Source organism: Lichenostomus cassidix, chromosome 5, assembly GCF_008360975.1.
Source record: "Lichenostomus cassidix isolate B80296 chromosome 5, HeHo_3.0, whole genome shotgun sequence".
Lineage (NCBI taxonomy): Eukaryota > Metazoa > Chordata > Aves > Passeriformes > Meliphagidae > Lichenostomus > Lichenostomus cassidix.
Genome location: NC_139486.1, coordinates 32,790,037 through 32,815,683, shown reverse-complemented (window position 1 = coordinate 32,815,683; position 25,647 = coordinate 32,790,037). Strand labels below are relative to the sequence as shown.

Below are 25,647 nucleotides of genomic sequence, written 5' to 3'. Positions count from 1 at the left end.
ACAGTACATGTGTCAGTCTCTATCAGTAAGGTGCTGTCCTTATGGCTTGGTAAGAGCTTGGCTCTGAAACTAAACGCTGCAAATAGGAAACTTTTACTCCTAAGAGATGTGACCAAAGTGCCATGCAGCAAAGCATTTCGCTGTGGCTAGCACAGGTTTTTCCCATGAGAAATTTTCTTGTGTTTTATAAATAAAGATAAAGTTTGGATGTTGTTGGAACAGTGTCCCAGAATTTGGGCAGTGCAGGCCTGGCCAATCAGGCCTGGGGGAAGGCTTCTGACTGACCAATCTGGGTGACTTTTGAGAACTCTATATATGTGATGAAATCAAAACAATAAAGGTCATTCCTTCTTGCCACTGAGAACTGGTGCTTTCATTACTCTGCTAGCTGCTCAACAGCGACATTTCCCTGTTTAGAAAAGCCCTCTCCATGGGTATTCCTGTTCAAGGTATCCATGGGAAAAGATGTTTGTGAGACATCATTTCATAGAGACTGTCAAAGCTTGTGAGTTTCCTCTGGGATGTTCAGAGATCACCTCTTTGGGCTGACAGAAAAATCATTCAGCACAGCACTATTGTCCTCCACTACCTTCTGCCACCTTTGCCTTCATGTGGATTAGATGCCAGACAGGTCCTTTGGAACAGAGCAGCTTGAGACTTCTAGACCAAGCAGCAGTCAAGATTTACCTGAGGTGTGACTGATGTCTGACTAAGTTAGCCTGTATCTGCTTGAATTTTTAATGAAAATAAGAAAAAGAATCCCTCAGGGTTTCTATTCCGGATTCAAGGGCAGAAGACATGCAAATACTATATACATGAAAATTACAGATCCTGAAGGGTTTGGAAGCAACTCTGTTTTCTCTTATTTTGCCAGGTTCAGCAAAATGCAAACATAGTTTTGGGGAGAGGCAAGCCATTTTGCAAACCTGCACATGTCCAGTCCAACTTAATCCAATAATCTATTTTGGGGAGATGTGTTTCCCATTAAAAATGGCAGGAGACTGGAGGCTTGGAGGCTTGGGTTGTACTCACAAATGTGCTTCAGGCCTTCCCAATGCTCTCAAATTCACCTCTCTGTTTCCCCAGCTGTAAAAGAGGGAACACATTTCCTTTGCTAGAAGGCTTTGAGACAAGCCAATAAAACACAGGGTAAGTGAAGAGGTGTTATATTTGAAGAGTTTCTAGAATGGCAAACAACCCAATGCTAGCACTTCACTGGCACATAACTCTGAGCTAGCTAAGAAACTGAGACAGAGAAGAGAGATCATACATGATTTACCTAAAATGCTTTTGAATGTCAGTGCCAGAGATGGGATAATTTCACTAAGTAATTCTATTTCATAAAGTGACTCTGTTACATATTTTACTGCAAAATATAACTGAGAGACTAAATATTTCTGGAACAGTAGTTTTTATTTATACAATGCGACGTGTGCAAAGTGCTCTGATCAACTGTAAAATGACAAGTGTCTGTTCTAAGTCACTTACAATACATTTCTCAAACATCAATCAAGAAGTGAGAATAAACCGAAAAGGAGAGGGGAATGGATAAGGGGAAGTGATGGAAAAGACAAGGGTTACAATATAAAAATGAAGATAAATGGAGACGGTTGAGAGAAATTACATAATAGGAATGAAATTGGAAAAGTGTTCCTCTAAGATTTGAAATTATGTGGAGAGTGGATGCGTCAAAGGAATACATAAAAGTGATTCAGAGATAAAAGTCGTGGTTTGACTCTCTACGTTCATGTTTCAAATATCCACAATGAGCTGCTCAAGAACATTCCACAGGCCAGGAGCTTTTTAAATAATAAAAACATCTGAGATGAGGCCAGGTTACTTAGTTTTCTGAAGTGCATGTCACAGCCAAAGAAGTTTCTAGACAAAGGAAGAAAGAAAGAGAAATGAAGGCACCCAGCAAATTGTATTTCGTTTGTATTATGCTACTCCATGTGGTAAAGTGACAATATACTGGAATATCTCAAGAGAGAAAATCAATCATGGACTTTTACCACCCTCCAGTTTCCTTCATTAGTTATCTTGGCAACTTTAATTCATCTTATCATTATCATTAAATTGTAGTACTTAAAGGTCCAAAGAGAGAGAAAGTTGAATGTTTATCTACTGTTTATTGACATAATCATAATAATGAATAAATATATCTATCTCCTACAACATAATGGGTCTCAGGGATTGCTATCACCTAGAATGACCTCTTAGATATCATAGACCATTAATTTTCATGGCTATATTCCAGTATTAAAAGCTACAACTCATGCTTGACAATTTGCAGTTGCTCTAGGCCAATAAAAAATGTCTAATTTTGATGAAGACATAAGGAGATGAATTCACCACATTAGCTTGTTCTAGTGGTTAATCATTTTCTGTATCTCATTCTTCACTTGAATTTGTCTGGCTTAGTAGTTCCTCCACTCAGTCCTCAGTACAATTCAGTCTGCTCAGAGCTGATTCCTGCTAGTATTTTATGCCTCCAACAGTACCAATTCATTCATCAAGCCATAAATCAAGTAATCTCCTTTTCAGTAAGTCAGACAGGTTGAGCATTGAAAAATTTCTACAATAAGGCATTTTCTTTAGATCTTGAATAATTACCAAGGGCCCTTTGCATCTTCCCCAGCTTTTCAGCAACCTTTGAAAATAAATATCCTGCATATGATTAGTCTAATGACTGCCACAAAGGGAAAAACAGCAACCTGGAACCGGTACTCACTATTCCCATGTTTATGCATTCAAGGATTGATTTCACCCTTTTTGCCACAGTATCTCACTGTAGTGAAACTGCTCCATACTCTGATGATCCTGATCCTTTTCAGAGTGCTGTTTTTTCTGGGGTAGAGTTTCTGATTACACATCTCCTAATCTCCTATCTGGTTCCTACATGCATAACTTTGCATTTGGCTGTAGTAAAAGGCTTTTTGCTTGAATGTGAAGGTGATCCAACCTGCCCTATATAAATGCTTTCCCCTCATCATTGCCTTTCCATCAGGCTTCCTAATATCTGCATATTTTATCAGCAGTGAGTTTCTATTTACTTCTAGGGCAGTGATGGAAGTACTGAATACTACTGAACATAAAATTAATCCTAATACTACTTCCATGGTTTTGCAAAGTACAGGTGACATGGCTTTATTTTTTCTATGTCCAACAGACAAACTTGGCTGGATTGTTTTCCTTGTGCTTCAACCATCCTGTGTCCCGTGTATTTCTCAGAGAATAAAAGTCATCCAGCTGCAAATGTCTATTGTTGCTCCTGATCCCAATTCAGTGACAAAGCAATGTAAGAAATAAAATCAAGCAGAATTCACAACCCATACATGTATTCACTCTTGTCCAGTCAGGAGTCTTTGTTTGTTACTGTGTTATGTCTTCATAGAACCACAGAAGACAGGGGTAGAAAGAACTTGGAGAGCATCTCTGGTCATCTTCTGGCTTATGGCAGGAGTGCTTAAATTATTCTTGCTGGTGTTTGTTTGTTTGTTTTTTTTAATTGAGATTATTGTGATGCTGGAAAATACATCCCTAGATTTTCATATTCTTTGTCAAAGAATTCTCTATCAGTTAATATTTTTTTCCCACTGACTGCTGTTAACCTTGCTAGTGCACATCTATTGTGATAATTGACTTTACCCTTTTTTAACATTGTCATAGAACAGACACTACTTTAGTATTCTGCTATTTTCTTGCTGTTAGAGGATTTATGAAATATCAATATCAGCAGGCTAGTGATCAGTTAAATAAATTATATTAGTATTCCCTTGTAAGCCATCCAGACCTGCTGATTTTAAAATATTTACCTCCAGTACATACTTTACATTCCTCCTTGTCACTAATAGAGTGGAAAATTTTTCTTCAGCCCATGTGATACAAGTGCATCATCTTTCTTCTTTTTAAATGCAGAACAAAAATATGTCTGGAATATTTGCCTTTTCTGCAACTTTATCATTTCCTCATCTGCATCAAGCAGCAGCATGTACCCTTGTTAAGACTTCTGTTGTTCTTAATATACTCTTAACTCATTTTATTGTCTTAAGGCCTGCCAGCCAATGATTTTCCTCTGTTGTCTTTTTGTCTATTTTTATATTATGTAACTTCCAGTTCATATTGATTGCTAAATATTTCCCATTTTATCCATTTGCTATGTAGGCCTTTTATTTTCTAACTATGCCTTCACTTCATACATCGATCCAGGATGGCATTCTAAACAACATTGTTCTCTAATATGCTTATGAAATTGGGATGTTTTTTTAAATCCAGGGACTCTAAAACAGCTTTCAGTTATCTGCCATATTTTTCTGTCTGCATTTCTCTTCCTCAGCTTTCATATGTTTTGTCCTGCTCTGTAATCGGATTCAGTGGTCTCTGAGAGACTCTTCTTCTACAATGGTGTCTTTTGTTTTGCTATTATTAAGTACATTAAGCCATTATGCATTAAAGCACCTTTGGGTCTGAGTTACTAATAATTCCAAAACAGTGGGAGGTTGTACCTATGAGAGATCATAGCCTCTTTTTGTGCTCTCCTTCTCGTATGCATTTTTTCACTCACTTTTTCACTGGAGACAAACAAAGCCAAGAAATTTTACTGTATAAATTATTGCAGCAGTTTTCAGAATGCTGGTTCAGTTAATTTTCTTCTTAGCAATGAATACAGGAATGAATACAGGAATGAATACAGGAATTTCTTAAGAATTATCATCAATTATTATTATTATTATTATTGACAATGAATATATGAGTTACACTACAGTTTCACTTGCAGTCCTTTTATGGTCTTCACTGATTACATCAGCTGATATTTCACTCTTACCTTATTTTTGTTATGACACTTTCAGAATGCATTACATAGGAATATTTTTCCCATTCAACCGGATAGCCTCAGGCCTAGAGAAGTTTGAAGTTCATCACACAGGACTGAAGCATATCCAGAAGCTTGGATAAGCAGCCACCTAATCTCATCATCTATTTCAGATGCCACATACATGCATATGATGAAGAACACAATAAAGTGATGCACAGGGAGGTTACTGCACTATTTTGAAAAGTAGCTTTTTCCTTTCCTTCCTCTGTTTTCAGGTCTTGTTGCTGTCCTGGTAGCCGTCCCACAGTAAACACGTGATCCCAACAAAAGTCAGCAGATCACACTGGGTGGGAGCTAAATGGTCCCAAATCTTTTTGATGACTAAGAAGAGTCAGATGAAAAAGGCTGCCTCTCTCTACAGATATGCTAAATAAATAACTACTTCATCAAATATTCATCTATATCTTACGCAGCAAAGCTCCCCATCAATAGGTATCACCCCAGCATAGACTGCATAGGGATGGCCATAATATTGTCTAAAGAGTAAATCTTCATTTTGGAAAGCTATTAAGGAGATTTTTCATGAAGAATTTAATGAGATTAAGTAAACACATAGTCCTGTAAAATGTTTCGTTCATGATACAGCCAAAAGAAATAAGATTTTCTGACATATTGTAATCTACAATTATTGAGTATTTTACGCGGATTGTGAATGCCAGTTTAACAACATTCAGTCCAGATATCTTTAAACCCATAATTTATGGAATTTTCTATTCCAGAAGAGACCAGAAATTATGTTCCAAATACCAAATAATACCAGTCACCCTGCAAAGCTCCCAGTAACAGCTAGTATAACTGATGCTGGTCATGAGAAATTTACCTCAGAAATGTAAGCACAGAACCAAATCAAGTGAGCTGAACATGAGCAAAGGTCCTGCTGCACCTTTGAGGTCAGCTGTGAAAGTCGCCTGCAAAATTAGTTGTGGATCTTCATCTATGGACTGATCCAGTTCTTAACAGTACAGCTGCAATTCCCTATTTATTCAGCTGTGAGAATTGGACACCTGTACATGACAATGCACTCCATCCTAAGGAGATTAAACAAGTTTCCCTGTCCTCATTGATGGTAGAGGGAGCCATATGAGTAATTCAGGCCCATTTCTTGACTCCTGGGTAGCTCAAGTCAGGCTAAAATAATCCCAGACTCATGGTCAAACTAGGTACATTTTGTTTCATAACATCCTGAATAACTACATGAGACAGATCCTAAACTAGTCAAATGAGAGTGAGAAAGAAGCCCAAATGAGGCTCTGATGCATAAGTAAACCTCACTTTCATAATTTGACCTCTATCACACCCGTGCCACCAAATGAGTTCAAAAGTTTTTCATGGTTGTCTTTGCAAATGGGAACTAAATGACCTCTTTTATATCCTTCCAAAGGAAAAATACAAGCTAATAGAAGTGGAATTTTAGAGTAAAGGTGTCAGGACTGAATTTTATTTCTTCAGGAAAAAAAAAAATCCATAGTTGCTTTTTGGTTCAAAGCCATTTTAAAATTTGTTGTAACATTGTGCATGCTATTAAGGAGAAATATTCTATTATACTTTAACACAGCCAAAGATGATATCAGTTTATAAAATCCATTTGGAGTCAGCTACATTTTCAGTAGGCTTTTTTCTTAAGGGACATCTATCCTAATACAAGCAATTAAGGGTTCTTTATGATCCAGTCTCAGAGGTACAGATTTCACCATCAATTGATGTTCTTCTCAACCCCCCTAATAAGACCAGAGGACAAAGAAACAGTACATCTTCTCCAAATAAGCTGTTTCTCTAGCATAATCCCATGCATAAGCCAACACTACTAACTGTATTGCACTGACTACAAAACATTTGTGCTCATATCTCTGTGAACTTTCAGCTGTTACTTACTTGCAAACATCACTGCACCACAAGTAAAACTCAGATAAACTAGGAAATCATAAGCCCCACTTCCACAGTCAGACTGTGGAGTTCCTTGCTTTTCCCTTACATTACAACAGGTCTCTACAAACTTTCCCCCAATTTTCACAGTTTCTGTATTCCCACTACCCTTGCCACATGACCAGGATAAAAAAAATATCAAAGCTCATTAACAGGCGGGCTTCTCAGCCATCAAATTAACACTTTCTGGCAGAGCAACTTCATTAGACTTGTGCTGATTATCTTTTTTAGGGCATTTTTGGCATAGCAGAACAATGTCTTCTGGAATTCCTGAGAAGCTGTGTTTAGAGTTAACCTTAGAAATGTCTAAAACTGATGTGCACACGAGTGAAAAGGTGCAGGTAGACAAGTCAGTGTCCAAGCTGTCCCCACCTGTTGACAGCAGGTCTGTAAGCCCAGCTGGCAACCCCAAGTTGCAGCAGGCACTGCTGGGTTTCCTGTGTTCATTTGTTGTGACCCATGAATATCAACACTGTGACATCCAACTCCTTGCTTTCCGAGAAGTAAAAAAATTATGCTGTCATGTTTGCTGAGGCTGGTGGATGGTTGTATGAAAATTAGAGCAACTGGATATGCCCTGCACTGTGCACAAGAAAATCAGGTGTCCTCCGGGAACAATATACCCAGTAACCCTGCATATCACTGTGTTGATATCCTCCCACCTGCTGGATGACAGAAGGAGAGAAAATTATCTGCAGAATTTTTTTTTCAGTGTCTGAGCAGTTCTCTGTGGTTTTTGTCCATGCTTACACCTGGGTATCCAAAGGTAATAATTTTTTTTTTTAAGTACTTGTTACCAGCCCGAGATACAAATACAAACTGTCATTGACAGGAACTAATACAGATTTCTCCATGACGCTTAATAATTTCCAACAATCTTATCTGGAACCAATCTCCACCAACTAGCCCTTATTCAGACTCCATAGCTGGCTAAGCACATGGTCGTTTAGCTCTGTCATCTGGGGAAAACATAATAGTTCTGCAGAGCTGTCTGCATCCCCATTTAGCAGGAGATCAAGGGATGTACTGATGTATGCTTCATAGGGGCACCCATGGATTTTGAAAAGCCAAAACATGCTGGAATTACCTCAACAAATTTCAGTCCCTGACTCTAGAGCTTTATGGGCACTGTTATCTGAAAAATGAAGCTTTGCTGGATATTATATTACAGGACCAAGACCAATCCAATTTACAGTGACTCAGACCTGCAGCCTTAGGTTCATCTCAACAAAGCTTTTTGAGGAAAGGTTTTTTTTCCAGGTTGTTTTATATTTGCCTGCAGTTGTTGGAGTGTGCCATATGACAGTGGAGTTTTTCTTTTAAAATAGGCACCAAAGCCATTTCAAGAAGGGGCTCTTTTGTTCACTTTAAAAGATAAAAATACTTTCTTTAAAGAATGTGAACACATTGGTTGCACAACTTCACAATGTACGGAAAATGACAGAATTCTATATAACCACAAAATATTAGAATTCAAAGCAATAGTTCTATTTAGAGTTATCATACGGTCTTCGTTATTGTGAATAATGTTGTCATTGGGAGTACGTTTGTGAGATGGAAATTAGGTCAAAGTTTCAAGGATAGTGAGTGAAACTGATTGTAACAAGCTTTTTTGCAAGTCTGAAAATAAAAAAAGCTTTGCCTTGTATTTCTCTGTATCATGAGACAGCTCCAGGAAAGAGACTTGAATCCAGGGATAATGCTGTAAGGTAAGGAAAGTATTTATTATAGCATAAAAAAGGACCAAATACAAACCCACATGTTTGAATTATCATCATTAGCCATTGGCATTTATGGTGGGATGAGCTGCATGTGTCATCTGGTGTATTTTTTATTCTAGGGAGGTACATGAGTGTCACTTTTACTCATACAGGGTGGGTCAGGTTTAACATACAGGGGTACTTTCTACTTTAAAAAAGATTTAAAAAATCAGATTCCACAGAAAGTTTTGAATTGCATTGGGCTTGATATGAAATGCTCCCCTCCTCTCTATCCCCAGAATAGAAGGAGCTTGGCATTCTGAGAGTGGTACAAAGTGGTATTGTTAAACAGTAGCTAATTAGGATGGGATTTCTTGTTGCTAAGAGCTAAGTCTTTGGTATGCAAGGGAGCCAAACAGCAAGGGCAAAGTGTAACTATTTAAGGCTGAAGTTTGCTATTTAAAGGAAAGTGTTCATTCTTGCCCAAATGTTGGTTGCAGTCAGGAAAGTGTTTTCTGTTCCAATGACAAGATGATGGGCTGTCACGATCTCGCCCAGTCAGTCCAGATCAAATGTGCTCAGAATATATGCCAAGAAATGTTTTTTTCCAACCTGCCGGCATCCAAAGCACCATCTGTGATCGATTTGGTGATAATGGTGTAAGCAGGTACTGGAAATTCAGGGCATTTCCCGGAGATTTTGATCTCTGGGAGGACCAAATATGAGCTTTCAGGAGTAACACAGCTGCTGCTATCCAAAACGTGCTATTTCTTCTGCAGAGGTGGTAAGACATGACCAGTCACAAATCCATGTGAGCATAACTGCTTGCAAGCAGGGAATGTTTCCTGAACCTGCACAGGAAAAGTGGTGGAAGATGTCCTGTATCTTCTCTTTTTTTATGCCTACATGGCTACAATTCACAGAATGCTTTTTATGGCAGCAGTCTTGCCTTAAACGTAAATCTAAGCCCAGACAGAACACTGTGGGCACTGGTTTCAGACAAGGCTATAGAAATCTGGAGTCAGTACCCTGCATTTCTGTATGGCTGCACATCACTTTGTAGAGGTAATGTAAAGCCATCAGTACAGGCTCTGAAGCTCTCTTAGATTTAAAAGTAAAAGCACCCCTACCTTGCAGTTATGGTGGCATTACTTTTACTCATTAGAAGAATGACATTATCATTTTGATCCAGCACAAAAATATTTTGTTAATTATGAAAGGTTTAATATATGCCTTTTTGTTTCTGTGATGTCTTTGGAGAAGCTAAATAATCTTTGGGCGAATATAAATGGTAATGACTCATGACCCTGATGAGAAAAAAGTCAAGGCTGAGAGGAGACAAGTGGTTTCTACAGAAACATCAGGCTCGAATTTTTGATCTGTTTTAAGAGTGGAAGTGAGTCCAACTTTATTGAATATTGGGGGGAAAGAGTCTTAATGTGCTTTGTGGGTTTGGACCGAAAACAGTTCTTTCAACTAATGGCAGAACTGAACATAGCTAATGTCTGTCATCATTGACTTAGGAACACTTTTTGCTACTCCTCTACACAGTCCCATATGTTTATCTGGTTAAGCAATCCAATGCTTATCTGCTTTTTAGGAGTGATTACCCAAGTGCCTGCTGAGCCAGGATTATATGCATGTGCATCCAATGTCCCAGAGACATAGTTTGGGCTAAGTCTTAGCACCCCTCCAACAGGAGCCCCTAACAAATTATGGCCGTTCATACTCCCTTTCTCCCCAGAGCTGTACCCCCATAGTGGTCCCTAGGAACGGCCTGGGTGTTTGTCTGATCCAAGGTTTCTACTTAATCCAGATGAAAACCTCTATCACTTGTAATTAGCAGAGGTTGCGTTCATGTCTGTCAGAGGGCGATGCCTGACTTTTCCGCTGGGAAGTTTGTTTCTCTGGTAAGGCAGAAACCAGCCAAAAGCGTCACCCACTCTCAGGACACTCGTTTTTGGGGAGACCCCTGGGTAGACCAAAGCCTGGGAACAAAGCTGGCGGGAGGAGCGCCGCCCGCCGCGCCCCCTCCCGCCACCAGGCGGCGCCGGAGCACAGCGGCAGCGGCTGGCGAGCACTGCGGGGCTGTGCGGGACATTGGCGCGGCGACAGCCTGAGCGGCCGTGTGCGCTTCTCACAGAGCCACGGCATTACACAGAAAGGGGAACGCGGATATGTAATATTAACCGTGTTTGTTATAGCAGCTGCAAATGGAAAGACTCTTCTGACCAAAAGAAAACGCCGAAAGGGAAATGGTGAATTAAACAGCCCGTCAATTTGGATACCTAGAGCAAGCCCTTGTACGTGGGACAGGCGTGCCCATGCCTGCCTCGGGAGGGTGCCTGTGCAGCCAAGAAGGTGTGCCAAGGTCTCTGGTGCAGAAGGGGACCAAGGTGCCCTTTAACCCTCGTGGTGACTCTCTGGATGACCTTCCTATACTTCTTGTTCTCTTCCTCCTTCTGGTCCAGAAAAAATTCCCAGAGTTTCATTCATCTGCTGAATGAAACTGACATTGTGACACCAAGTGCAAATCCCCCTCCTTCTGCTCCTCGACTGGAGTTTCTAGAATGGCTGGAGAACTCACACTTCACAGCCAAATGAGCATTTTCAGGCAGAGTTCTGACCTCCTACTGTGTGCAATTAACACTAATTAAACAAATAAGTAAAAATTACTCATGACATCCTTTGCAGAAGGCCCTAACTCAGTTTTGTGTTGGAGCTGCTGGAGCTGTTTTAATTGGCTGTCTGTCTAGTGCTGCGTCCTGGCATAGGCTTCTGAGAGAGCAAGGAGACACAGAACACCTCTACACCAGCACTGAGGTTACACCTGTACACCAAGACTGAGGTTACAGGGCTGCCCCAGAGCAGGGAAGACAATCACGTACAGGGAGAGAGGCTGGGCAGAGACCTCAGCTTCAGAAGCTGCCTTGCAGTCCCACAGGACTCAGGGCAAGGAAGCACAGCATAAGGAAATGGGTAGGAGTCTCTTACATTGCAGCAGTCAGCACAATGAAAGCCAAGCACCATCAAAATCTACAGTTAAATTGCCACTTCTTTTGCAAGGATTCCTGCCTCAGGCAGTGCATAGAGTGAAAGACAAGTTCTAGATCAATCTCTGAGCCTCCCAGGGAGTGCTCATTGATAGGAAATTACAAAATGAAAAAAAAATTAAGCTAAAATTTTGGCACCTTTTCCAGGTCACCCTGTTGCAGGCACCCTGGGGCTGGTTTTCAGAGGTACCCAACCCTTGAATTTCCCGGCACCTTTGAAACCAAGCCAAGAACATTTTGCCCAGAGGTGGAGGCACACAAAATTAGGTTTCCTTTTTAAGATGCATGTTGGCTGTGTTTGAAAGCCATATTATTCTTTATAATTTTTACCCTTCCCCTCCTCCAGAACTTTCTGGAAATCTTAAGCTGCATCCCAAAAATGATGCAGATCAGAAAAGCTATCCATCCACCCATTCCCTCCATGTCCTTTCATCCCGGCAGCTGTGCTGTTTGGCAGTTGTTGCTGCGTGCAAAGGGGTAGGTGGGTATCAGGCAGGCAGGCACCTCCAAACTGCATGGGGAAGAGAGTGCTCTTCCATAATGAAGAAGAGGACAAGGTGAAACTTTGAGAGCAGAGGGTGAAGTCTTGGTGGCCATGGTACTGTGATGGGAAGACTGTGAGTTTGTTCCTTGCACATGAATAGTTTTCATCTATGACAAAGGATAAAAGTTTGAGATTTTGTCCATGTGGCTTCAGACATAACAGGAGAGAGGGCAGAGTGCAGGTTTTCTCTTCACATTGACAGGTATGTCATACCTATGTATGTGCCTGCATGCTGGGCCATGTTGTGATACATCCTGAGCTCCTCATCAGTGCTTCCCACTAATCCCAAGTAGTCAAAGTACTATCAGACACTGCTTGCTTGGGCTGCCTGCTGACATCACTTGCCAGTGTTGTCCATAAAAACCAATTTGCAACACCATTTGAACCTGCTTATGGCAGCTTGTAATACCTACAAGTGGGAGCTACTGCTTTGGGCCCTTTGTGGAAGGGTACAGCAATGCTTTCCTTGGCAACTTAGGGAGGGAGGGGGCAAGCCCCAGGACTGACCCTAGAATTCAGTTGACAGTATAAAAGTGGCGTTGTCTGCCCCTCATCAGGCAGATGCACTATCATGTTGTATTGTTTGCCTTTCAAAAGAGATCTGTGCTGGTTTTGTGGATCACCATGGAAATTGCCAGAAACAGAGTCATGCCAGGAAAGCTCAACAACCACTGCTCTGAGAATGCATTGTCTGGGGATCTCATCTGTGTAAAGATGGAGCCCTCTCCAAGGTTGCTCACCTGGAGATGACCCCTCCTGTGAGAAGCAGGCAGAGGGATCTCTGCAGGGGCTCTTGACATTTCCCACCCTCCATGTGCAAGTGAAATAATTCCCCCCTTTACGCAATGCCTTGACAAGTCTGAAAGATCCCAGAGCAAAGATCACAAACATCTGGGAGCTGTGTGCCTGGCCCTAGTGTGAGACCAGGAACAGAGCCAAAAATCTCTCCAGCTAACCCCTCCTGCACTCTCATGGAGGACAGCCTGCATGCTGGTTTCAGCAACAAAGACTCTGCAAGTAGGAGTCCTATGGCAGGGAAGAGTCCTGTGTTCATCTCCACACCCCATCCTGACATCTGGCAGCTGTAGACATAACTTCAGTGCAATACTGGGAAGGCAGCCAAAACCCTTCACACAGACTACCCCCATTTCTTACTAGCGTCTTCTCTCCCCCACTCCCAGCCAGTACCACCCTACTGGTGTGGAAGGGCAGGAATCCTCCATCAGAGGCTGTATTGTGCAGCCTCTCCTGCTCTGACCACAGAGCTGCCCCAGGTGCAGCTCTTAGATGCTGAATTTCTTAGATCAGCACCCAAACAAAAGGCAAGCTGGGACTTACTTTGCTCTTTACTAGAAGTATTGATGTAACAAGTCTGGAAATAGTATTTTGCCCCAGCTCTGCCATGGACAAGGACAACCCCTTGTCCTAGCCTACCCTAACCTCTCCCATCCAGCAGCTCTTTTCACAAGTCTAGCGAGGATCAGACATGAGTTCCCTCCTCATGATCTCTTGCAGTCTGAGTTTTTGTTCTAGGAAGCTATTGTCAGTGATGGCTGGATGCAGAACTGTAATGAACAACAGCAGTAATAGGGGTCTGTGCTCCATGGAGATCCTCTGGGGACCTGCAGCACACACTATTGCCTCCTCAGCACTCACCCCTAATAAGCATACCCCTCAGACAAATAATATTTAAGAACTGGGCTGTGATGACCAGTCTGTCCATACAGCTGTCACTGTTGCTGCTCGTCAGAGGATAGCTAACCAAAGGGTATGTCTTTTACTTGGCTTGAATTCAAACCACTAATCTATAATTGAATTGGTTCCCTGCTCCCCGTGTTGTTTGGATCTCTTTCTCTGGTGCAGCTTTTTGCATTGTGCTTCCAGAGACAGTTCTGTAAATAGGTATTTTCCTGGCATTTCACAGGGTACGTGGGGAAGCAAAATTACCATAGGTTGTTGCCTACTTTACCAGAGCTTCCCTCCCCCTGGGAGGAAAGACCTGTTCCTGCCATTCAAGGAAGATCTGAGGGATGTGGACTGTCCCTTGCAGCAGCAGATGTGGCCCTCTCTCACACCACTGGGGCTGCCAGAACAGCAGGTCCAACTCTCCAGGGCTCTTCCTGATTCCTTCCAGTACCTTGTCACAGCTCCATCACTCTCTTTCTATACCTCCTTCTCTTCAGCAGGAGCAGCCAGGCTTTTCATCCTAATGGCAGCAACATTTGGTTTTACGAGCCCTTTTGAGCCAGCTCTGTCTGCGTACTTGCAGCATCTGGCTTGACACAGTTTACCTGTGACACACATCATGTGCAGCACCCCTTGCACAGCAGTCATAGCTGTAGCCTCAGAAAAAGATTCTAGACTCAGAAACAGATTAAAGTGTGCTGTGGTACGTGGGAACCTTATGGGCTGCATACCAGCCAATGCCAGGCACAAAAAGACCACACAAAACAAATACACTTGCAAGGGCTGTTTTCCTTCTCCTCAGCTTGAAGACTCCCACATGCCATCCTCCTTTCTTCCCTGCTCTGAAACAGGAGTTGGACAGGCATACACCAGCATGCTGATAACAATCCCAAACTGACTTTTAAAGATCCAGTTGTCTAATCCATGATCTAGATAAACCTATGGGAATAGAAGCATTAGAAAATAGAAGCATTAGAAAATATTAAGTATTGTGAGGGATGTTATATCTGTGTATTTTTATAGAAGAGAAAGTTAAGTTTTTTGTTACAGGCTACTTTAATGATAGTTGATGACTTCTTAATCTATCATAAAAAGACATAGTGAAATCTGGTACTTAGAAGCTGAAACTGGAGAAATCCAGAGATGAAACAAGGCAAGAGCTATTAATACTGAGAATAACACTCAAGTTGCCCCTGAGATGACTCCCTAAGGAAAATGGGAATTCTCCATTGTTTTGCTCTGTGCCACTCAAGACTGTATATATAAAACATATGTTCTTGCTCAAGTTTTCATTTGAATAGTACACATGAGTGTCTTTGTGTGTGGAGTGTGATGAGATGACCATAACATGATCAAAACCAGCTGACAAAGTACTGGAGGGCAATGGTTTCCTGGCCCTCCCACTGGGTCCTCCCACGAGCAACTGGTTTATGCAGCAAGGTGATCCACAGCTGCCAGTCTCTTATTTTAATGCTGCATGAACTTGTCATTGCTGTTTCCAAGAGAAGCAAAGCAGGAGGTTGCAACTCTGTGTTGTGTCTGTCGGCACATTGCAAACCCAGGAGAAAGAGAGTAAGGGAGCTACGCACAAAGGCCATTTTCAGCATTTTTAAGCCTCTAACACAGGTGGAATTTAGAGAACTACAATATGAAGCCTAATCTGCTTGTGGAGAGAGAGAAGTACCTCAAAGAGGTGTTTCAAGGTACTGTTTTGTTTTTGTGCAAGTTTTTTCCCCACATAGGGTTGAGCCTTCAGTGAGGCTCTGACACATGGACTGTTGGTCTGCCTGGTGTCCTTGCCTCTTTGGTAAGTTTTCAGTGGCACTGTGTCTGGAATGCAATGTTCTCTCCCACCTGCAGAACTATGACAACTTTGCTTACTAAGAGAAACAGTTTATTCTGCTCTCATCTTCTGACACAGCGCTCTCATTTATCTCTTTGTCCTTCTATTTAAGTATCTTGGATATGATCCTCTGAACAAAGCAGCCTGTGCTTGTGTTGTGATAACGATAGTCTAACAGTATAGTCTAACAGTGCCAAGCTAGTTCTCTTGGATCAGCCAGAGTTTGTTTTGTCAATAATATATTTGCTGTTTATAGTAAATTTTACTTTTTGCTGAATGATTTGTCTGCAAATTGGAAAGACCTAACATACAGTGCTTGAGCAGCCATATTAAAGACAACTGCCAAGGGAAATAATTTGGGAACAATGAGATAATACTGGTTGTCCTTACAACCTGCTCCTTCTGAAACCAAAACTGTTTTTCTATTTGCATCATTTAATGGAAACTATAAATTTTATTTTTCTTTATAATAATTTTGTTAAATACTTTAACAGAAGTGACAGAAGACATAAAGAGGCACAGCTTTGGAGAATAATTGCATTAAATACATGGCAGCACATTGTTATGTGAGTGCTGATGTGGTTCTGGGCCTCCAGGGGTTAAAGCAAGGTGTGCACAGACAAGTCTTAGGGAGGTACTTTGTATAAAGTTCAGTGGCTGAGGAATGTCCTGGCAGTCAAGCTTCATTGCCTGGGAAAAACACAAGGCCAGATTGACATTTCAGTGAGTGATATGATCCGGTTGGCTTTGCTGGTGCAAATGAGAGAACTTGACCAGCGCCTTATAGAGAAGAATAAAAATACCTTAGAAAATTCAGATTAAGAAAAATTGTGGTTGCATGCTGTGATTGAAAGGAGCAAGAACAGGATGGGAGCATAAAGGAAATAGCTCCTTTTCCCACTTTGGCTTGCCTCAGTTCAGGAGTGGACTCTGTAAAGCATGAAGCTACATTTTGCCCTCTGAAATCCCTATAGGGAGGCACAAACTGTGCTGTTTCTGGTTATTTATTACAATTCCTTGACCGGTGGGCATAATGATTAATACAGACTCACACACAGCATACAGACTGTAGGCAATTGGAGTCCCTTCCATAGGGAATTGCTGGAGAAATCTCTTTGGGTGATCCTGTCCCAATAGCCAGCTCGATCTCTGCCTGTATTCCTGCCTGTCCCTGCTCAGCTGGCCAAATGGGAGAGCTCCTCACCAGACACCTGTTTCTTTTCAGTTCTTTGCCTGTCTCCACTTGGCTCTCCAGCCATTCCTGTATAGTGCTATCCTACTCTCTGCCTGAACTAGCTCTGTAATGCATGCTTTGTCTCCTAGCTAGGATTGAGCAGCTTCATTCAACCAAATTCCCATGGAAATGGAAACAGATGAGAAATCTAAAGCAAAACCATCTTTAGGGAACTGCAGGGTCCTCAGAGTGTTTGGAAATCTGACTACTTATTTGGATAATGAGGTGTAGATTTCAGAGTCTGCCTTTATTCACTCGTGTCCAAATCTTGACCTTAGGTTTTTAGTTAAATTTTTACATTTTAACCACTTAATCACATCAGTCTTCTTATTTTTGCATAGCAAGTGATTTGGTACCCCATGTTTCTCTGCCGAGACATCAGTGAAAGCACACTATCAATGTGAAGAAGGAGTTTACAATGGAAGTTTAATAAACAGCAGATCTGGAACCAGGCAGTATCTGTGAGCCAGATAACTACTCCTAAGATCTTGTTTAACCATGTCTAGTGAATAGTATTGCTTATGGTACTAGGAGATAATTTTGTTCAGCTCTCCTGCATGCTTCCTTTACAGATTGTTGAAGTCAGTTTATTTCAGACTGCTGTGTTTTGCGTGAGTAGTCTCAACAGGAGCCAAAGTACAGTTTCAGAGCATTCATGGATCTCTCATGATCAGTCAAGGTATCATCATTTTGGTGCAGCCCTTCCCCAACAAGCCAGAGTCACTTTCTAGAGATGAGACCAACTTTCATGGCAGCAAAGCAGGCCATGTGAAAGGTCCATGGAAAATGGCTGGAAAGATACACGTCGGCGTGACTGTTGTTATCTCCAGTGAGGGGAGGCTCATGTAGACATTTTGAAAGTGTCTCTGATGGAAGTAATGTGCCTGATAATGGAGTAAGTAACAAGTAGTTGCTAAACCTGAACCAGAACAAAGGGCCTTTTACTTTGAGACACACTGGTCTGAAGCCCAAATCTCTGAGGGCATTTCATCCTGCCACCCTCATCTTTCTCCAGTCCCTTTCACTTCCTGCACACCCTGGTTTGCTCAACACAAAGTGACAGAGCATGGGCTTGGCCAGCCTGGGGTGTCAGGGAGTAGCTGGGGCAGATGGCAGCAGCCAGCAGCACAGTGTGTGTCTGCACTCGCTGCCAGTGCCCAGCCTGCCAAAGCAATGACATACCACCAGCTCTTCGTGTACCACAGGCAGTATATTCCTACAGGTCACCATATATTGATATAAGGCATTGCTGCATGAAAGGTAGCTCAGTAAGTGGTGGCCTCATGCCTGAATAACAAATTTTGTGTGCTGGTAGCTCTCATTAGAAATGCTTGAGGCCCCGGACCTGTTTGTTTGAACCATTTTGTGTGAGAAATGGCCAAAGTACATGGGGCAGCTTGGTGACCTGTGGTCAGGAGACCATTACACTAGTTTGGTTTTTATCTCTGTCCTGGCACCAGCCTCATGCCCTGGGGCTGCCTACAACCAGTGAAGGGTGCTCTGTCTGGAGCCTCAGACGAGACACCAGCCCCTCAGGGCTGCAGTGGCGGCAAGGGCAGCGTGCTTCTGTAGGTACCACCTCCTTGCCCGGCTGCTCCACCGAAAACGCCACTGCCCCGGGGGGCTGGGGACGGTTTGGGTAATATCGGCTCTCAGGGCTGGGAGATGATTCCAAGGGAGCTCTCGGGAAACTCGGTGGCAGTCCCTGCGGGAGCAGGATGGGCGGAGAAGAGGATGTCTCCGCCCGGGGCAGAGCGCGGCTGCCACTCTTGTGCCCCGGGCCGCCCCGGCACCCGGCGCTGCCCCACCTGCCTCGCCGCCGAGCCCGGGAAGGGGTTAAAAGCCCGGGGCGGCTGATGTCAGTTCCTGCGCTCCTCGGGAGGGCCGGCTCTGATATTTGAGCTGGGCTCTCCCGCCCGGAGGAAACCGGGGAGGGAATGGCAAAGCGCTGAATGGGACAGGAGCCGTGCCGGGCACCTGCCTGCCGCCCGGCACCGCGCAGCCGCCCGCGGCCAGGGCCGGCCCCGCCGCGCCGCGGGCTGGGAGCCCCGGGACGCCGCCGGCTGCCTGCCCCCGCCTGCCCCGCCGGGCAGAGAGCCCCGCGCCGGCCAAGGTGAGCGTCCCGGGGACGCGTCCCGGCTCCTGGGGGGCGAGGGGGCGGCCGGGGGCTCTGGAGGGCCGGTCTGCGCGGGGCTGGCTGGCACAGCCTTTCTCCCCCCTCTTCTCTTTCTTCGAAGGTGACCGTGAGGGGACTGGCGGGAGCGTTCTGGGGGTGATGTTGTGCCATCTCTGTTAACTGAGGTTTGCTTTTGGGTCTGGGACTTTGGCTCTGAAGGGGCATGGAAGTAGCAGGGAGAGGAATGGCCACACGAAGAAGAAAGTGCAGCTCTAGAAATAAATGTGTGTAAGCTTTGCGGTCTCTTCTGCCTTCCCGGTAAGCCTCGGTGTATGGGGCGAGACCTCCGCAGGTAGAATGGCACAACTGGGAGTCCTTCTTCCTGCCTCCAGGCACTTGTGCTAGCTAAGCCACCTGCACTGATGTAGAGAGGAAATCTTTCCCCGCTCCCTCCTACTCTGGCCCGCGACAAGCCTTCTCCTTGCTCTTTCCACAACTTTTTGTGTTATTTTCTCCCCCCACGCCCCTCCCCACCCGTGCTCTACACATCTCAGGCCGCACTCCTCAACGGGAAATGCTTGTGTGGCTGAACAATTCCAATGGCCTCAGGGCCAAAAAGCTGGAGGGTGAGACGATTATGAAGTGGAAAGTGAGATGGCTGGGGACAGGGAGTTGATTGATAGTATAGGATTTCCCCACTGACTTGCCCATCGCCTGCACTGCTGACCTTCTTGATGCTGATTCAGTGACATGGGAAGAAATCTCTCCCCTTTCATATGTTACATTTATCACATTTCTGCTCGTTCCTTTTGTAGTGAGATTGGAGCTGAAAGTTAGACGGGTATTCAGTTCTGGTGTTCAGACAGGGTCTGGTGCTTTTTACTGGCAGGTGCTAAGAGCTGCAGTCTCCCTGTGCTGTGAATCCCCTATGACAGCCTGTGTAAACCTATTGCTGAGCTGAGCAGACACTCGCATCTGAAATACGGAAATAGTGCTTCACTTGTCTGCATTGTGTGCACTGCATGAACAAAGCTGCAAACACTTTAGTCGCATTTGTATCTGCACCTGAAAGTCTGCACAATGATTGCTTGTTTCAGCTTTTCAGGTGGAAGTGTACAAAGTCTCTGAAGTCTCAGAATTCAACCAGTTTTGAATTCTGGTTGTGGATTCACGTACATCTGCAACATGAGCTGATTTTAGCCTAAACACAAAAAAATCCCCAAACGCGTGACATCTTAATTTAAATTTCAGCTTCATCAGGATTACAACTGGATATAGGCATTGCAAGTAAATATGAATATATTTATTTTGGATATGGCATTACAATTCAGAACTGTTTTATATAAATGTATCTATGTAAATTCTTTATCTGATATGAAAATGACCAATATCTGGGAGAGGAATTGGAATCAAAGAATGTGGTGAAAAAAGATGGTTAAAACTTACAAAAAAGGGTGAGTGAAATGGCAGATCCAGCAGAGGATTTAAAGTCAGTCTGTCAAAATAGAGTTGATATTGTAATTCACAGAGTGCAGATGAATGGCTTATGTTCAGGAGAACAGCAGAAGGAAAAATCCATTTTAACAGTAAATGAAGACGCAGAATAAATTTTGTGAATAAAGTTGTAATCTAGAGATAAATATTAGACATTGTGTTACAGTATCTTTCTCTGAAAAAGCGTAAGGCTTTTACTTGGGGGAAAAGCTATAGCTCTAATCTCTAGCCTTCAGAAATCATTTGGTATGATTACACACGAGGAAGTTATTAGTTTAAGTGGAGGAGATGGGGATTAATAGAAGAATGGTAAGATAGGCAAATGACAAAAGAGAATGTGACAACACAGTGCTGAAGAGGGGACTGTTAGATGGTAGGTATTTTACAGGTGGAATTGACTGCTGGCATGGGGGATTGATCTAATGACACAAAACAAAATTGCACATTAGAAGTAGTAATAAAGTGGGTACAAAATCTGGAAGAGCACTCTTTAAAATCAGCAGAAGAGGAAAATATTCAGTTGCATAAACAGTAAGACTTCTAGATACCCAAAACCAAACTGTGCCTTTTAAATATTAGTGATTCATACAAATACTGCTTGTAATTAAAAATATAACATATGGTTATACTAAGTCACAGAATGGGTCAGGTTAGAAGGGACCACAGTGGGTCACCTGGTCCAACATCCATGCTCAAACAGGGCCATCCTAGAGCACGTGGCATAGGTTTGCATCCAGATGGTTCTTGAATATCTCCATTGAAGGAGACTCCACAACCTCTCTGGGTAACCTGTTCCAGTGCTCACTCACCTGCACAATATAAAAGTTCATCCTTATGTTCAAATGAAACTTCCTGTGCATCAGTTTCTGCCCATTGCCTCTTTTCATATTGTTTGGAACCACAAAGGCCTGTAGTACAGAGAATCTTGATCTGGCACAGACCTGAGCTTTATTAATCTGTTCCAGTCCAATTGTAATTACCCTCCTGCTCTCCCACATCTGGCATTTACGAAGGAAAAGTCAGCTGAGATTCTTCTGCTCCAGTTGTGTCAGCTTGCTTGTGAATGCTGACCACCAGTGCAATATGGTTGTAAAAAAGACAAATCAGATGAGGCATTCTCTAGGAGAGGAGAAAGTGCTGAATGCCTTTATGCAAGGCATTGTTGTGGGTGCATGCTGCTTTTCAGATGAAGTTGTGGTCACCCATGACTGTGAATGGGAGCAGGAAGGGAAGAACCAACTCTTTTACCTGATGTGCACTGAAGCTGGAACAGGTGCAGAGGGAGAGCAGGGAGCTTTTCGTATGAGACTAAAGGAGCCCCTTATCTATAGCCTTCCAAAATGAGGTCTTTATGGAGAAACTTTTGGTATTTACAAATATATTGGGGGTAAATATGGGGAGGGAAAAAAACTAGCGAAACTGAAGGGCAGTAATCTACAAGAATTAACAGATAGAAACTGGTTGTGATTATATTTATGGTGGTAAGTGGAAGGCAGCTCATTAGAGGGGTGAGGTTCTAGAACAATAGAAATAGTGGGAGCAAAACTGCCAGCATAGTTCTAGGGAAGGACAGTGTTCATTTATGAAAGGGATTATAAAATGTGTCTGTAGTGATAAAGAACAAGATGTAATGATTCAGGGCATCTATCCCATCCTAGACCCCCTATTCAAAGCAGGATATTTTAGTTCAACCAGAAGTTTTGGTGTGGGAAAATTACTTTTGCTTTGGTGTAAGTTGTTTGGTATGTCAGTTTCACTTTGCTTTGTGTCGTTAGTCCATCCCACTCATTTGTATGTCCTCTTTGGACTTAAAGTTTATGACTAAAGACTAAAAGCTCTGTATACCTGTATGAAAGAGAACAGAATTTCATTTCAGAGCTGAATTATTATGTGTGTCCAAAACAGAGTTAGCTGTAAACAAACTTAACAGTTTTGTAGGATTCTGATCATGACTTAGTGCACTCCTTCGGCTTCGGAAGGACTGATAGCACTACCTCACAGGCAAACACTGCAGTGTTGAGAAGTTTACCAAAGGTAACCTGGTCAAATGCCTGGCAAGGAGCTAGGGCTGGAGATTAGATCAATGTGCTGGATGGGCTGTGGAAAAGGATGGCTTCTATTTCTGTAAAGCTGTACATGTGCTGCTTGTAGAACAGTGATCTTCTTTCCTACTGTGCAGTGTTTTCAGTGATGCGGTATTGGACATGAGCATATGTTTGCCTTGTTTTACTTAAAACTACCTTTTGGCAGTCATGGGAAAAGTCATGGGAAATGTAGGCAACTTGCTCTCTGGGAAGCTTTCTATTACTGAACAAAGTAACCTGAACATAAAAAACTCACAGGTAATGTTTGTAGCCAAAGGGTATAAAATGTGTTGTCCTTAACTGGGAACATCAGACATACAGCTGAATAGAGTGGCTTGTTGTGTTCTGTGTACTCATGGTAATTTGAATCTCAAGTCTTACGTATGCAAAACATGAACCAAGTGTCCTGACAAGTGGGTACAACTAGAGGGACATCTTAAACTTCTCTCTGCAAAAATAGGCAGGTGTAAGGGCAATGATGCTGAGTGACTCTTGCTCACTCCCATGTCTTGAGCTGTTCCTTGGTCTGTCACTGTTTGGGACTTGTGAGTTTGCCTGTAAGCTGGTGAGAAGTTCCTTTAATGAGTAAGGATTTAATTGTTCTGATGAAGCTGAGGTAATAGCTGTTCTGGCTTTGTAAATATTTGTTATTGTTTGATGATACAGCTGGCTGCTGGACTACACTCACTTAGCTGACACTTTTGTTCACAAATACCTGAATTTGTTTAACACTTATTACCTACATTTTTCATGTCTTTAACAATAAGCACGAAGTGTCTGAAATTTCTAAACAGTTACTGAGTAGGAAAATAAAAGATCTTCAAAAACTACAGCTTTTTACAGTTTCTGGAGTTATGTATATCTCTCGATGTGTACAGGGACCTCAGTAGAGCAGCATGTTTTGTCTTTAGCCCTAACTTATTCCTGGACGGATTATCTTTGTTTTAAAGCACAGTTGTTTAGATACTGGGGCACTTCCACTCTTACTGTCGACTGGCCGTGTCAAGTAATTAGGTATTGGGAACAATGTTGCTTAATACATCACTTCATCTTAACACAGTCTGTATGAGATAAGGCACTGGTGACCCAAGTTGAAAATATGTGTATGATACCTGTGGCGGGAGGTTTTAGTGGTATGAGTTTACAGCCCCACTGGAACAAAGGAGACAGGAGTGAAAAATACTCCTAATCTCTGGGTAGAGGCTGAGCAAGACTGTAAGGGTGGCAGTAAGGTTGTGTCTGAATATACAGTATAATGCATTAGTAAATTATTTACACACTCTAAAGGTAAATGTTTATCCATTAAGAGTGACCTCTGGCGTAGGGCAATAACAGTAACTCAGGGTAGTACCACTTCATCTGCTTGGAGAAGAATTGGCCTTTGTTATGAGTTCTGTAAGATGGACCAAGGAAAACTAGGCATAGTTTGTCCTTCTAAAATACATACTTTTTTTTCCCCTTTGATTCTGTAGGACTTTTAGAGCACCTCAGACGACATCCTACATGGATGATTAACTTCACAATGGCAGAACTCACAGTGGAGAATGGCAACTGTATGGACTGGCAAAAGCGATGCCTTGTGTTGGAGTCCCAGCTCTTCAAATTCCGCTTGCAGGCAAGCAAGATCCGAGAGCTGTTAGCTGAGAAGGTGAGGCAGTGGTGACTTCTACTTTGCAATGAATTGTGACATGAAAGCAAAAAGTCTGTAAATGCTGAGCTATCCAATAAATTTGTTACTTGCAGTGAGGATTTCCTCCGTGATTACGGTATGTCTTTGCTTTCTGCTAATCAGTTGAGATGCAGCCATGTGCCTGTTGGAGTGGTGTGAAATGACATAATGAGAATTAGCCTTGTTTACTGCAAAATCACCACGTATTTGAACTCTAGTAGAAAACACTGTACCAGCAAGATTCTGGATATCTAAAGTGACTGAGACAGCTGCAGAGCAAAGATGGATGTTTTGGATAAGAACAGCAGGATCAGGACTTGGCTGGCAACAGAAAAGTTTACAGGAGTGCAAATTATGCTATAAGACCAGGCAGGGATACATGTGTTGCTATAGCATTGTTCTAACACTTCATATCCAGTCAAAACATTCTGGGGATACTGAAGCAGGGCCAGAATTTTGAGATCTAGATGTTTAAAACCTACATGGCATCTGTGGTTTTAGAGACTTCTCCTACTGATCTCTTTCAAGTGCCCTCAGTGAATTTGTTTACATCCTAGAGGAGAGGACTGGCAAAAATTTGAGGGTTTTATTGTAGTTTTAGTTTTTTGCTTGTTTTTGAATTTTTTGTGGTTTTTCTTTACCTTAAATGGAGTTGTTTTTCAACTCAAATTAAAGCTTTTTCAATAAATTTATATAAAGTCCAAGTTCGTAAGTTGCTGTGAGGTTCCTTCTTTTTTTCAAAATGTGGCTTACATAATCAGTCCAGTTCAAGATTGATGAGATATTCAATTACTATTAGAAAGTGAGAACAGTTTCTTTCTTTCACAGTTTTACTAATGAAGTTGAAATCTGTACAGATGACTGCAGTTTACTATATCTGATGACAGATATGTTCTAAACTCACTTTTGCTCCATTTTGTATTATGTAACTTCTGTGTGTATATTCTTGTTTGTTGGTTTTGGATGTAAAAACATCCAGATGACAGCTACTTGAGAGTGGAGTAATTTTCATCATTGCTTTCACTGTAATTACATTTTCACTAATGCCATATACTTCATGAGACATTTTTTCCACCCCTCATATTTTAAGGAATTGTGCAATTCTAAGCAGCTTGTTAATCTTTTCAAAGTAGCTTCCTAGATGGACCTTAGTGATTACTTACCTTGAAAAAACATTGAAAGTGGTTGTAAAGTCCATTTAGATAAGGCACATTTTAAAAACTGGTAAAGACAACCAGTACTTATATGCCATATATCTAAGTTTGCTGCATTATGAAATCTGTCATTGTTCTTCATCAATTTCTGCTTTGAAAAACCTCCTGACTACCTACACACAGGACAAACCCACCTACCAGACTTCCTTATTGGAGAACAGACTTGCCAGATGTATTTTGACTATCTCTTTAGGGAAGTTTGTGGGCCATG

At 42.4% G+C, this 25,647-nt stretch overlaps 1 protein-coding gene across 2 annotated transcripts in view; it reads left to right on the top strand.

Moving 5' to 3' along the window:
- Positions 1–18,341: 18,341 nt before the first annotated feature.
- PLEKHH1 (pleckstrin homology, MyTH4 and FERM domain containing H1) overlaps positions 18,342–25,647 on the top strand; it is a 49,438-nt gene continuing 42,132 nt past the window's right edge. Inside the window, exons 1-2 of one of the 2 annotated variants that reach the window (XM_085062124.1) lie at positions 18,342–18,427; positions 24,026–24,201. In XM_085062124.1, coding sequence (XP_084918250.1) covers positions 24,061–24,201 — 141 coding nt within the window. In that variant the 5' untranslated portion in view covers positions 18,342–18,427; positions 24,026–24,060. Of the gene's footprint in view, positions 18,428–18,728; positions 18,973–24,025; positions 24,202–25,647 lie in introns of those variants that run through there. The other variant, XM_085062125.1, reaches the window with a different exon arrangement.